The sequence below is a fragment of the Euleptes europaea genome, chromosome 18 (genome assembly GCF_029931775.1).
Source record: "Euleptes europaea isolate rEulEur1 chromosome 18, rEulEur1.hap1, whole genome shotgun sequence".
Lineage (NCBI taxonomy): Eukaryota > Metazoa > Chordata > Lepidosauria > Squamata > Sphaerodactylidae > Euleptes > Euleptes europaea.
Window position 1 is genome coordinate 38,614,182 of NC_079329.1, and position 15,400 is coordinate 38,629,581.

At 46.1% G+C, this 15,400-nt stretch overlaps 1 protein-coding gene across 1 annotated transcript in view; it reads right to left on the bottom strand.

Moving 5' to 3' along the window:
- The window catches only part of MYO1D (myosin ID), a 209,133-nt gene that overhangs the window by 82,095 nt on the left and 111,638 nt on the right, over nt 1-15,400 (bottom strand). Inside the window, exon 20 of the mRNA XM_056863329.1 lies at nt 8,625-8,738. Within this exon, the coding sequence (XP_056719307.1) occupies nt 8,625-8,738 (114 nt within the window). The remainder of the gene's footprint in view (nt 1-8,624; nt 8,739-15,400) is intronic.

Genomic DNA, 15,400 nt, shown 5'->3' on the forward strand with positions numbered 1-15,400 from the left:
GACTTAGTAAGGCAATAGGAAAAATCAAAAGCTTAAAAATCTCAGTCAGAGAACCAAAGAGCTTCTGGTGAAATTAACAGGTGCCAAACCAGGCTCATGATAACTTGACCTAGAAAGCAATAAGGCCAGTCCTAATTAAAATACTTAGCAACAAATTAATAGGTCTAGGGAATAACTTCAGTGCAAGTTTAGCAACCTGCAAAGCAAACATGGAGGAACATAAAACTGGGAGCTTTGACCAAAGAGCAGTACTCTCAGAAAAGAAGGAAATAATTCTGTATCACTTCAAATTTCCTTCCTTTCTCTCACAAGGGTTTATTTACCTTGCCCTTGGGGCTGTAGCTGGCTATCAATACAAATTTACTACATTGCTGTCTAGCCTTTGTTTGGCTGTTGTGAAGCGGCACAAATAATTATAGATTGCCTGTGAGCCGGCTGCAGTGGCGAAGCAGTTGCATGGATTGCTTTTTTAAAAAAAGAGTCCCGCCCTTGGTCCAATGAGCTCAGGGGCGCATGAATAGCCTCCCCTCTCCATTTGCTCCTCCCACTGACAATGTGAGAAGACAGACTGAGAGAGAGCCAGGGCTGGCCCAAGGTCACCCACAGAGCTTTGCGGCTGGGCGGGGACTTCAATCCTGGTCTCCTCGGCCCTTTTCTGACATGCCGATGACCGGGCCGCCACTCTGATCCTGCAGACAATCAAGCCTCCTCTTCTTCACCAGGTGCCCAACTCCACAGGGAACCAAACTCTCAGTAGAGATTTCATTGTGGTGCTTGTTCCCAAGTCAATACAACTCAAAACAAGACAGTGAAGCAGTAGCAAATGCTATGCCAAAGATAGAGTCCTACACAAGCACGTAAACTACGAGTTGAATGTTGAAACAGATTTTGTGATTTCAATGAGACTGGTTCAGGCGGAATATATTGTTACGGTATTAGTGATGCTATGTTTAGTAATTGTTTCTACTGTGTTTTAACCTTAAGTATACGTTGGGTGTTGTAAATTGATTATGTGTTGTTGTATTATGTATTATTGTTATGGTTAAGCTCAAGACCTTTGGTCAAAGGAGCTAGTAAATAAATGGAATGGATAGAGTCCTACTTCAAAAGAATGTCACCTTAATTTCCTCCAATTTTCAAAAAGCATTATTAGTTTGAAGCTTCCTGAGCCTGACTCTGCTGCCCTAAAAGCCAGAAATGCATCTTATGATTTTTAGCTGCTTTCCTTCAGTGCCTGCTACATCCAAACATGGCCAACAGTGCCCAGCATAAAAATTACTAGCGGCATTGAGTTGCTGGGCTTCTATTGTCACGACTCAGGGGCCCACAGAGGGGAATTCCTTCACATTTCAAACTGCTGTTGATTTTTTAAAAAAGATTTGAAATGACAGGATGGATTCTTGAGACAGAAAACAAGCGGCAAGGAGGACCAGACATCAGATGACTGCCTGAGATCTCCATGGCAACCCATCCCTAGGGATGTTGCTACGTTGACAGGGCAGCTTTAGGAACAGCGACTGTGAACACTGCTGGCAAGCAGATGAACGTCGGCAAGGCTAGCTCCCACACACATTTGAAAGCGAATCCATTTTATAGATAAGAGAACACATCTTTTTGAAGGCAGCGTGTCAAGAAAAGAAATGAGCGCTGGAGCAGCAACAACAACCGAGGACTGTTTTCTTCCACAAAGCGTCTCCAGCAGGCCGAATGGGGAAGCCTGTGATCTATGCAATATACTAAGGTTCTCCTCTTCTGAATACACAAATATTAAAGTTTCCCACATCAGCTGAGATACTCTACATTGAAAAGAGTGGGCAGATTGCATGTAAACTAAAATTTGCCAATGGGAACAACAAAATAACCAGCCTCAGAAATGCTCGGTAGGAAAAAAAATGTCAATTTTGGAACACTCCAGAATGCTAAAGTTTTGGCACACAAGCATCAAGCTTTGCATAAACAGAGGCTTCCTCTTCTCTTCAACGCTTAGGAAAGTCCCCGCTCATACAGAGCACCACAGATATATACATCAGCGAAGTACTGAACTTTGCATCTAAGGGGCTGAAAATAGGTACTTTCTGTTTTCATTGTGCAACCTGGGTAGAAACCTGGTAGCTGTTAAATTCAAGAAGCATTTCTAGAATAACTGAATCATAGAGTTGGAAGGGGCCATACAGGCCCTCTAGTCCAACCCCCCACTTAATGCAGGATCAGCCTAAAGCATCCGTGACAAATATTCGTCCAGCTGCTACTTGAAGACTGCCTGTGACAATTACTCTTTGGGTGCGGTTCTCCAACCGGTTCTCTCTCCACCTAACTATCCTACAGTCTAGTCTTCAGTGCGCCAGTTTACCCATCAGAACATCATGGGGAACCCTGTCAAAAGCTTTACGGAAATCCAGGTAAACAAAATCAGCAGCGTTCCCTCAATCTAGTAAGCTTGTCACTCAATCATAGAAGGAAACAAGGATCGTCTGGCAGGACCTGTTGGGAACAAATCCGTGGTGACTTTTCTGGATCATCACGTGGTCCTTCAGGTCCTTGCAGACTGACCCCTTTAAAATCTGCTCCAGCATCTTCCCTGGGACAGGGACCTCATATTGGTCTCCTTACATTTATTGCCATGAGCAGTCTCTGGGGAATAAAGTACAATACAAAGAGAAGGACAAACCCACTGGAAACTCTAGAAGGCATTTGCTTATTATCTGCTTGTCGCTTGACAATCTCTTTCCTTCCTTTCCTTTGCAAGCAGGCATGGGAACACTCCACCCTGCCTGTGCCATTTACAGAGCTTCTTTTTGTCCCTTGCCCACAGTGAATCACCTTATTTTCCAAGTGCTGGATCAGATGCACCGCCTACCAACTGGCTGAAATTCCCTCCTATTCTGACTTTTTTGGTCACACTACCTTAAGTTAAGAGATCCTTGAGGCAAGGCCAGATGGCTTGCAACCCCCTTGGCAGTTCTTACCAGCGTCTCTGCAGCCAAGTCCTCTTATGCCACCATGTGTGCCCACACAAAGGGTAAAGAAGTGGGCACGACAAGTAAACGTGGCACCAGTATTTTATTTATATAAAATGGCAGCCACTGTGCATGTGTAGAAGGGTGAAAGAGACTGGGAACCCACGGTCACTGGGACCATTGAGTTTCTACTGAGGTTCAAAAGGCAAATATAAATGGAATGTATGGAGCAGATGGAATGAATGAAGCAGAAGCTGACTGAAATGGACATTGCTTGAGGCAAAAGGTCAGGGCAGGGATGGAGCTGATCCACTTGTCCATAGGACCAACCATAAAACATATGGCTTGTCCTGCAAGTTCATCACAATTGTACCCTCCATTCTCCCAAGAGCTCCAGGTAGCGTACAGGGCGCCCTTCCCTTTTATCCTCAACCACCCTGTGATAACTAGGCTGGGTGTGTGACTAACCCAAGGTCACCCACCAAGTCTCATGGCTTAGTAGAGATTTAACCAACTTGGCTCTCCACTATACCTATGTGTTAAGAGTTAACCAGCAACCAGAGGATGCTGGCACAGCAAGACAGACCCCCAGCTGCTAGATCCTCTCCCCCCCCAATGCCAATCTTCTACTTCCATATCAAGCAGTCATGATAAAAGACAACCTGATTTCCATAGCTGGGGCAGGAAGGGGACAGCAGAAGCATTCAGTTCAACTAATCATTTTGGAGCCATTCCTCTCAGTGGCCCATGACAGAAGATGTGAGGGAATTCCAGCTGGATTGGGCTATCACATTCATTCTGACACGTTTGGGGAAGCTGACCCCAACAGCTTGTTTGTTAAAAATAGAAGGTTTTTTATTTTTAGAAAAACAGATGCTCATGGGAGTTTTGATAAAAACAAGGGGGCGGGGGAGGAAATCAGGCACCCAGCAGGGCAGCCTGCTGATCGTTTTAATTTTGCAAAATTAATACACTGAAAAGACGGGATGGGGGAGAATCCTCTCCCAGCTGCTAGAGTCATAATGAGGATTTGTTTTCAGAGCAGAAAGTACTGAGGGCCCATGGAAGAAAAAAAAGAAGAAAAAATCTCTGGGGGTAGTGTTAAGCTGCAGTACTGCAGTCCCAAGCTCTGCTCATGACCTGAGTTCGATCCCAACGGAAGTTGGTTTCAGATAGCCGGCTCAAGGTTGACTCAGCATTCCATCCTTCCAAGGTTGGTCAAATGAGTACCCAGCTTGCTGGGGGTAAAGGGAAGATGACTGGGGAAGGCACTGGCAAACCACCCTGTAGGAAACGGGGATGCCTAGGAAACGTTGGGATGTGACGTCACCCCATGGGTCAGGAATGACCCGGTGCTTGCACAGGGGACCTTTACCTTTACCTAATCCTTTATCTCGCCAAGCAGTAAATTACATACAGTTTAATTCATAGATATGTGTGTGTGTTTTGCTTAGGGCTGTTGAAAAAAATAATTTGGTGTAGTTCGGCTTCGGCAAAATTCGGCCCGTTTTTATTCGGGCCGTGCCGAAGTCCGAACTCCCCCGCTTCGGATCCCCGGAAATTTGGGGTGATCCGGAGTTCGGGGGGAAATTCGGCCCCCGCGCGCCTTCAGGGGGATTCCCTGAAGGCGCGCGGGGGGCCCTTTAAACAGATCTGCGCCTCCCAGCTGGGAGGCGCAGATCTGTTTAAAGGGCTCCCCACGCGCCTTCAGGGAAGCCCCCTGAAGGTGCACGGGGGGCCCTTTCAACAAGCCCCTCTGCGCTGTCTGCGCAGGCAGCGCAGAGGGTTTCCGACCCCCCCCAGCCCTGCCGGGAGTCCCGGCAGGGCTGGCGGGGGGCTGGCAAGACCCTCGCTGCCTGCGCAGACAGCGCAGAGGGGCTTGTTGAAAGGGCCCCCCGTGCACCTTCAGGGGGCTTCCCTGAAGGCGCGTGGGGAGCCCTTTAAACAGATCTGCGCCTCCCAGCTGGGAGGCGCAGATCTGTTTAAAGGGCCCCCCGCGCGCCTTCAGGGAATCCCCCTGAAGGCGCGCGGGGGCCGAATTTCCCCCCGAACTCCGGATCACCCCAAATTTCCGGGGATCCGAAGCGGGGGAGTTCGGACTTCGGCACGGCCCGAATAAAAACGGGCCGAATTTTGCCGAAGCCGAACTACACCAAATTATTTTTTTCAACAGCCTTAAGCAAAACACACACACATATCTATGAATTAAACTGTATGTAATTTACTGCTTGGCGAGATAAAGGATTAGGTAAAGGTAAAGGTCCCCTGTGCAAGCACCGGGTCATTCCTGACCCATGGGGTGACGTCACATCCCAACGTTTCCTAGGCATCCCCGTTTCCTACGGGGTGGTTTGCCAGTGCCTTCCCCAGTCATCTTCCCTTTACCCCCAGCAAGCTGGGTACTCATTTGACCAACCTTGGAAGGATGGACCTGCCGCGCGCCCTTTAAATAGATGTGTGCCTCCCGGCCGGGAGGCACAAATCTATTTAAAGCCCCCCCCAGCCCTGACGGGAGACCCCTAGATCCTTGGCAACCCCCCACCCCCTTCTGGAAACCCCTGTGCCCAGCCAACGCTGGCTGGGCAGAGGGGCTTGGCAACCCCCCACCCCCTTCCCCAGAGTCCTGGCGGAGGGGCGGGGGTCTGGAAACCCCTGTGCCCAGCCAACGCTGGCTGGGCAGAGGGGCTTGGCAACCCCCCCCACCCCTTCCCCAGAGTCCTGGCGGACGGGGCGGGGGTCTGGAAACCCCTGTGCCCAGCCAACGCGCTGGCTGGGCACAGGGGTTTCCAGACCCCCCGCCTCGTTCGCCGGGACTCTGGGGAAGGGGGTGGGGGGGTTGTCAAGTCCTAGCAGGGCTGGCGGGGGGCTGGCAGGACCCTCTGCGCAGAGGGTTTCCAGACCCCCCTCCAGCCCTGCTGGGACTCTCGGCAGGGCTGGCGGGGGGCTGGCAAGACCCTCTGAGCAGAGTCCCGGCAGGGCTGGGGGGGGGCTTTAAATAGCTCTGGAAACCCTGGGGGGGGGCTTTAAATAGATCTGCGCCTACCGGCCGGGGGGAAATGGCCCTTCAGATATCCAGGGCTAATATCAGCAAGGATTTGAATGCCAGCATTCTGAACTGCACTGGGAAACAAACTGAGATCTAACATATCTTGTTCTTTACCATCTACTACCCATCTGAATCAGCTTAAGAGGAAAGATAAAGGAGCACATAAATGGCACCTTTCTCCCAATCCCTGGATTTCAGCCCAGCATTTCACAGTGATGGTAAAAATTGCAGAAGACGTAACAGAGCCTTGTAGAATCTCACTACACAATTGCCAGAGGGCGGAACCGAGGTCCCCCAACGCCACCTGCTGGAACCTGCCTTCCAAGCAGAGGCAGAACCACCAGACTGAAGAACCTTCCACTCCAGACCCAAGAGATGGTCAGGAAGGATAACACAGGATTGTACAGAAAGATCCAGGGAAGTCCTGCCCAGCCTCCTCTACCTGCACTGGTCATTCATTACAGCAAGCCCAAGTCTGAAGACTGGTCAGAATGGATCCACAAAATCAGTTTCATTCAACCATGCTTGGAATAGATGGCCACTGTCCACTTGAGAACCTTGCTCCAAAGGGAGGGGAGGGACTGGTAACCAGCTAATTCCTGGAATAATCCATGGGTCTTTGTACCATCTCTTTCAAAATAGTTGAAAACTCTGGAACTTTCTCCCCAGCAAGACTCTTCTGTCCTCTTCTGTTGGCATCTTCCACCAGTGGGTGAAGAATTTGTTTTGCTTGGAATTCCCTCAGTGACCGCTCCTTCCTGACCAATGTTGTAAATGTTGTTTTTACGTCTTTGTATGTATATTATCTCTGCTTTCAATTGTTTTAATGATGTGTGTGTGTTTGGGGGGGTGATTTTAATGGTTTTAAAATGTGATATGTATGTTTCATTTGTTAGCTGCCGTGGTGGTCCTTGTGAGGGCAGAAAGGCAGGACAGAAATTTTGCAAATAAAAAAAATTAGTAAAGGCTCCCTTCTCTTCCAAGGAGCAATTTACCACCTCACCACTGGCCCGTGGCTCAATGGATGTTTAGCACCTCCTGGCTAATGATCAATGGCAAGAGTAGGCCACTGCGCAGCCACTGAATACAGGACAGTATTATTAGACTGAGCATAATGTGAGAAAAATTTTGGGGAGGTGGGGGAATGGGAGCAAGGATTCCCTGTCAGTCTTGGGGACAGCCAGCCTTATTTTATTATATTTTTTGCCGTCAAGTCACAGCTGACTTGTGGCGACCACTGGTGGGGTTTTCAAGGCAAGAGATGCTCAGAGGTGGTTTGCCATTGCCTGCCCCTGCGCAACGCCCCTGGTATTTTGGGGAGGTGTCCCATCCAAATACTTGTCAGGGTTGACCCTGCTTAGATTCTGAGATCTGATGAGATCAGGCTAGCCTGGGGCTATCTAGGTTATTTTATTGGGGTTCCTAAAACAGCCAAAGTTTGGACCTCTGAAACCACAGTGCAGATTTTAGGGGGAAGGGGGCAGAACACAACACCTGAACACTTCTAACCACTAGAGAAGCTACTCTTTCCACAGCCATCCACCACCAGTAAGCTGACAATCCCCCAGAGTTCCCAGCATGGAGTTATAACTTCGGAGACAACAGCACTCTGCTGGACTTTAAGAGAACAAGCAAGTTGCAGAGATTCAGCAACCACAATCCAGCAAAAAGGAATCAAGACGGTACATGGGTAAAGCTTTATCAGCCCAACTGCTAGCAGATCAATCCAAGCTGAGGTTCTGTTGCCCTTAAGACCCAGGAACACCCAGCTGAGAATCTTCCTTGATGAATAGTATGAAAAGGTGCAACCAGATTAGATGTGGGGTACCTAAGGGGTTTTCCCCACAGAAGCAAACACTGGCTTTGGGTAGGAGGAAAATTTAGACTGGGAAAACAACAAGCAAGGTAATTAAAGAGTCAAGAATAAAGCTGACTGTCAATGCCATGTCCCCAGACTGATTGGGCAAGGTGGGGGGTGGGGGCTGCAGCTGCTTTCAAATAAAAATAAGGATGTTCGGTGATCCAATCAGAGATCTTTCATGTCTCATCTAACAGCTTTCTAAAAATGAGACCTATTAAGGGTGAGGCTGACTCACAAAGGCAGAAAAAATTGCAAGGCGGGCTGGGCCCATTGGCTTTCCAACTCTCCTGCTGAAAGAGGTTATGAGCCAGCACTGCACTGCAATCTGGACATGCAGCCAACCACCCTCTAAGTGGAAATTGAACCAGCACAAACCTTGAAAAAAATAGCGCACTCCACTCCTTTTAGGAAAGGCAGGAGGGAAGCAGACTGCCATCACTCTCAACATGAAAACCTACCGTCAAAATCTCACAGAGCTACACGACCAACATACACTACACACCCAATTCGGACCAGAGGTCATTACATTAAACAGAAGAAAGATCACAATGGGTAGCTGTATTAGTCTGTCAATACCGGTAGAAAAGAGCAAGAGTCCAGTAGCGCCTTAAAGATTAACAAAATTTCTGGCAGGGTATGAGCTTGCCAGAAATTCTGTTAGTCTTTAAGGTGCTACTGGAATCTTGCTCTTTTAAACAGAAGAAGTGGAACATCTATAGGTTAGGACTCCATAGCACTGAACTCTAGACCTCAGACTTACGTTGTACAGCGGGATGGTCTTCATGACTTTGTAGTGCTTTGTAGGGTCCATCTTGTAAAGATGCCTGTCTGTGATAAAAATTGCTCGATCTTCAACTTTGTTGAAGCGGTTTACCTGCAAAGGACAAAATCCCACAGGGGGTGAAAGTCATTCACTTAAACATACTTCCACACACAATGAGAGTATGAGTGATAATAGAAATAAGCAACTTGCTTCCTGAGGTCTATAGGGAACTAAGGTACTTGTAGATCAAGCTTTAACTGGCTCTGGAATTAAAAGTACTGTTCCAAAAAGTTAACAGTTATTATATAATTTTAATGTACTTCGATTTATTCATATGCTGGTCTACGACCTTAACAACAATAAACAAACAATGTACTTTGGTTTTCTCCCCAATGGGACACAAAGTGGCTTACAACATTCTCCCCTTCTCTATTTCATCCTCACAACAACTCTGTGAAGGGGGTAAGGCTGAAAATCACCTAGTGAGCTTGCATGGTAGAGCGGGGATTTGAACTTGAGTCTCCCAGATCCTAGTCTGACACTCACATCACTACACCATGCTGGCTCTAGTATAAAACAGAACAGTCACTTAAAATGACAATGCTAAAGCAAATTAAGCACCTTTACTGGCTTGCCAAGGTTATCAAGCCCAAGCAAGATCTTCAACTAGTCCTGCAAAATGCTCCAGACAGGACTTTGATCGGCAGAAAGGGGCTTCAAGTAGCAGCAGGGCAGAGATTGCTAGAAGGCCTTGTCACAGTCTCTGACATCTTACAGCACATGAACTATGATATTGAGTTGTACATATGCAGAATTATTCACTATAAAACTAAAACTACACATACAAACAACAAACTAAAATTACACATATAAACTGCAAACTATATAGCTGAAGTTTTAGTTACTTTTAAGAAGGAAAGAAAGTCTGGAAATATTAAACCAGAAGTACATCAATAAAAAGACTTGCTTTTAAAAAGTAGGTAAAGTCTTTAGTAGTCCTGCTTAGTAGGAAACCATTGGAATAAGATAACATATCACTTCTCAGGAAGTGGTCCATTCTAAGGGCGAAAACGCTTGGTCGCTTCAGCCTCCTTTATTCCCTGTTTCAGCCAAGATTCAGCCAGGATCGAACGCACGTTCGGCGAAACACATGCGTTCAATCCTGGCTGAAACAGGGAATAAAGGAGGCTGAAGCGACCATGCGTTTTCGCCCTAAGAGTATAGTCACTCAAAGGCACGACCTGCTTCAGCCTCTCTTATTACATGCCTCTGATGTTCTGATGTGCACAAATTCCAGAGTGTCTGAATGTAACCCGGATGGTACTAAAGGTCTCTGGAACCCTGGCGGCATGGTTCACAAGTTAAGTTTATGCAATTATTGCAATCTGGTAATTAGAAGAGCTGAACCTCAAGCTGGGGAGCTCACGCCATCAGTTCCTAATGAGGCCACCAAGAGTAGAATCCTGCCGCTTTATAGTTTTGGTATTGTAAACTGCCATGATTGCTTTTTAAAATGTCAGCACACAAGTGTAGTGAACAAGCAAGGTACTATAGCTCGTGCTTAGTCCAGACAACAGTTGTTCAAACAGATATAAAGAGTTCTTCCCTAAGCAGCTATGAAACTGCCATGTCTGGCAATTCCTTCAAATCAGCCACAAAGGGGAAAACGATGAACTGTATGGGAGCTACAGGAGGGAAAAGGTGAGGCAGGAGAGAAGATTTTGTCTGAGGAAACAGTGCAGGGGTGAAAAGGGTTAACCGCCCCTCCCTCAACATCTCAATCCGCCCCTCATTGCTGCTTTGAAGCCTTGAAAAGCCCAAGGAAAATTCAATCATGAAACATGCTGCTTGAGCCTTATACCGAATCAGACTCTGGACTATAGAGTTCTGTCCAGCTCACTGCCCTGTCTTTCCCAGCCCTGCAACCAAAGATCTTTTAACCAGAGGGACGGGGGCTGGATCTGGGATCTAATGCATACAGAGTATGAACTTTACCACTGAGCTCTGGGCCCTGTCTAGTTCTGATCAACAGTCTATCCAAGTCAGTGCTGTAGACCCTGAGTGATGCAGGTCACAAATCTGTTTCACTCCCCCTGTGCAAAACCTTCCCACAGCCCCCAAGATGACAGGTATCCAGCCTGCCTTTCCTACCCAAAGATATACAGGATCTCTTGATGAACCACAGACCATTCTGACAAGAGAGGGGAGCATCCCATGATGCAGTGCAAGAGTGTGCATAGGACGTATGCGGGGAACAGATGGTGGTAATCTCTCAGGGAACATGCCTGTGCTCTATGCTGGGCAAAAGAATATTTTGTACAAATTCACCATTTTTAAGTTAAGCTTTTTGAATAAAATTCTTCTTGATGTAGAGCACAGTCTGAAATTTACTGTTTTTTACAATTCTTTCAACACTTTTTTAAAAGCATGTAATTGAATGTAAATACATTCAATTGGTTTATACTCAGTCTTGCAACTATCACTACTGTGATTTTTGTATAGGCTGCTAGTTTTGTATAGGCTGCTAGAAGTCAGTTGTGAGGACTGCCCAGCCAATGCGGCGCCTCGCCAGGACACAGAAGGACAGACAGCACTGTTTTTTGGGTTTTGTTTTTTTAAGGATGCTCCTTGTAATGGAAAGGGTTTCTAATTCCAGCCAGCTCCCACTGTTTGGAATTGCTCTCCAGAGGCTGCCTTCCGGCAAACTCATCCAAATTCAAAAACCTTTATTGGCATAACAAATCGTACAAGGTATTCCAGAATTTGGCAAATGATAAAACATCAATATCGCAATTTGTAGCGATATAAATAAAATGAGGTATGCCGGAGTACAGTGAATATAAGGTATATATAGAAAACTAGTGTCTACAAGTAACAGGAATAGCAGCTATTATATTTTTTGTTTGATTTTTATCATTAGAGATTGCTTCAAAAACATGGCTACTATTTCTGTAGTTTCTGGATCATACCCGTTCAGTAAAAGTCTGAACAAAGAGTGGGGGGAAGAGTTCCTATCCAAAATCGATGGCATTAAAAATTTAGTACGTAGGTCCGCTAGCATTTCACATTCCAATAAAATATGATAAATGGAGTCTATCTGATTCAAGCCACAGCCACAAATTCTCTTTTCCAAAGGGGTACCATTAAATCTCCCGAATAAAACTGCCGATGGAAAGGCGTTTAGTCTAGCTAGCATAAAGGCCCTGCAGAGGGAAGGATCACTTAGAAAGTAGAAGTAATCCTGGAGGAGTCCAAAATTGGCAGAAAGACCCAATTTGGATGAAGAAAAAGATAAAGGAGTTGCAGGCAGGATTGTTTGTCTTTCATGGTCAAGTAGTCTTTGCTTAATAACACGGAAAATGGTTTGGCTATCCAGCATCAATAAATTGTCTATATCTAATCCCAAGGTTTTCAGTTTGTGTGGGATAAGAGTGAACCACTCTGTATCTGCAGCTTCTTTTAATATAAAGGGAGTAAGACGATTTTCATTTGGAGAAAAATGAATCTTAATCCAGTATTTAAAAGTTGAGAGCCAAACTTTGGTCTCTAAAGTCATCATTCCAGTTTCACTAAGAATAGATTGGAATGGGACGCAACTAGGAAGTCCTAGTATTTGGCGGAGGAAGGAAGTCTGTACAGCTTCCAAATTTTTATTCAGTGCTTCTATCCAGACAGTTATTCCATACAGTAGTTGCGCCAAAATCTTAACTGTAAAAACATGAATAGCTGCAGGTACGTATTGGTTCCCTTTTAAGTAAAAAAATCGTTTAATCTGTGATGCTGAATATTTAGCTAAGTTGATGACATTATTTCTGTGATTTGTCCAAGTTAAATTGTAGTTAAAAGTGAGACCCAAATATTTAAAAGTCTTGACCTGCTCTATTGGTACATTGGTACATTGTCGATGGACCATTTTGAAAGATGCCAGCTTTTGGTGAAAACTAGAATTTTGGTTTTGGCAAACTCATCCAGCACTTCTTCAGACAGCCCTTCTTGGAACTAACTGGTCGGACAAATCTGCTTCCTAATTTTAATAGACAAAAACATAAAAGTAGCCATTTGAAATGTGCATCTGCCAGTAAAAATGTAATGCACTCATCAGAATCTGTAAAATTAATAATGAACATGCAGCAGTTAATTGGTTATCATTCCATAAAGAGATATAAAACGTAATGCTTAATATCTTTGACTTGACTGTAACTGCAGGGACAAAACTGTTGCTCCACAGGAATTTTATGAAATCTGCCAAAAAGAGAGGCAGAAGGCATGGTTTAGAAAGGTACCTTTGTAAATGCACTCCTTAAAGATGCATTAGTAAGATCACTTAAATAACGAGAGAAAATACTTTCTTGACAGAAGGAAACCACGTGGAAAATTTTGATTGACATAGACTGATATCGCACATAGCATCACACTCAAAGAGCCAGTTATAGATTTTACTTATATCCCAGTTTATACTTGTATTTTGATATGTTCTAATGTTATTTACTTATGGTGTGTTCTTCTGTGTGTCTATATCTGGTGTTTACGTTATGTTACGACTTACGGTTACAACATTAAATTTGATTCGTATACCAGCAATGCTGATTCATTCCAGGAAAGGTCCTGGGCCAGAAGAATGAATTCTGCCACATCGGCTCGCCGGAATCGGGGGATCTTCTGGTTGGATGTTTCGACCTTCTGGGGCTCAGCAAGGATGTTCTGTAGGTGGGCCACAAACCCTTAAAAAGCCCCCAAGAGGGGGCTATTCTGAAGTAACAGACATTGGCCACTTGGCCACAGCTCCTTTAAGGAGGCTGACCACAAAAAAGACATTGGTGTGCTTGTTAAGGACATCATCCTGTCGCAGGTCCATGTACACTTTGCATTGCACAAGGAAGGAAGGAAGGAAACAGGCCAGCCTCCCCTCAAACTTTTCTGCTACCCGCCATGGCATTTCCTTTGTGTGTGGGGGGGGAGGGGCAGATGGAGGCACCTGATGGTATGCTGCTGCTGGAGCTGTGCAGGTAGAGCTGCCACCTGCTGGCTCCAAAGACTCACCTGAGCCCTTCACACCTCGTCTTCAGCAGCCAGGTTCTCCACCTGTAGGGCTAGAACCACTGCAGTCAGGGTGCCTTTACAGGGATACTGGGCCCTTGGCCCGGGGGCCAGTCAGGCTCAGAGGCTGGGGGAGCTGGAGACACGAAGCGTGGGCCCAGGGAGCCAGCTGATCCAGCAAGGCAGTCTTCCCAGGCCTCAGCTTCAGCAGACTGGGTGGTGATTCGGCCCAGCTGCCCTGCCCGAGGCCTTGCTGTGCTCTGGCCAGGATTTTGTGAGGAAGCAGCACTCTCGGAACAATGCTCCAGATCCACGGTTGGGCTGCGCACAGTCAGACTGGCCCTTTGCCTCCGTTGCCCTACCTGGGCCTTCTGCCGCGAGGGTTCCTGTGGAGAAGGAGCGGGTCCAGGGGGGCTATGGGTCTGGGTTCCCGTCCTGCCCCACAGAGGCCTCTCAGGAGCTGGGGGCAAAGTCTCCCATGCAGGCTATGGCAGGGTGGCTTCGCGCACTGCTGGAACATTATCAGCAGATGCCTCTGCAGGAGTCAGGCCCTCTCTGGTCCCTCTCGTCCTCCTTGGACCCCCCAGCCTTGGCTCCTTGGGGTCTTCCCCTGAGGACTCCGAGTGCAAGTTACTGCACTGGTCAGAGTGGGTCATGATAGGTTGATTCATGACTCCAAGCGGCATACTGTATAGGGGGAGAAGGGGGAAACACTGTCTCTAAATGGCCTTTAAAGTTAATTCCATGGTACCCTGTAAGAAATGAAATGCTAATAATTTCCAAAATGAGCTTCAAAATATTTTCATCAGCCAAAAAAACAAAGCCAGCAACAACACAACACTACCTTTGGCAGCCATTATATCCAGAGCACCAAATTTGAAACTAATTACAGATGTCGCTTGAATTCAATAAACCCACCATTGATTCCCCTGCTGAGATGTGCACGATTAGATCGGCGTTTCATCCCCACTTGCTGCCAGACATCCAGTGGGCGAAGGAAATTAAAACGATGCATTTCGAAGCAGTTTTAAAAGAGACCTGCCCCGTGCACATTTCCTTCTAAATGGGGCCCCTCCTTCTTTATTTTCCACATGGCTGCACACAGCAAGACAAGGAAGAAGTGAAAGAACAAAAGACAAACCCCCTAGAGATCCCAGCAAGGTGAGTTTGGAGACATTGTGGAATGCAGAACCGGGGGGGAGGGCACTCATGAGGGAGAGATATGCTTAGTTTTCAATTAAGAAAGGCACGTCAAAAAAAGAGAGATCTATTACCTAGAAAATGACAATTACTCAAATGTACAATAAATACAAACCAATTCTTATTTTAACATAGTTAGCTCTATATTGGCTCCTGATTAAGATTTGTAGAAATGGGTTTGTAGAAATAAGATTTATAGAAATAAGATTTGTAGAAATGGGTTTAGTCCATCAGCCATCCACCACTTAGCTTGGCCTTTACTAATTCTTTAGACTTTCAAGTATATTCCTTGACAGCAATTAAACAGTGTTTGCCACATGGACATTTTCTACCATGATAATCCTCAACAGTCCTGTAAAAAAGATTCTTTTACATTACAAAACAATTGTTTCTTCTAGTTCTGTACATGAGATGTGTCAGATGCTTTTTGCCTTTTTGGTACTGCCATCATACATGATGCACTGAAAACACTGGCTTGGATCCTATGAGCATGCTTCCTCTTCCTCCAGTGCTTCTGTCTGTGCAAGTGCTCATTG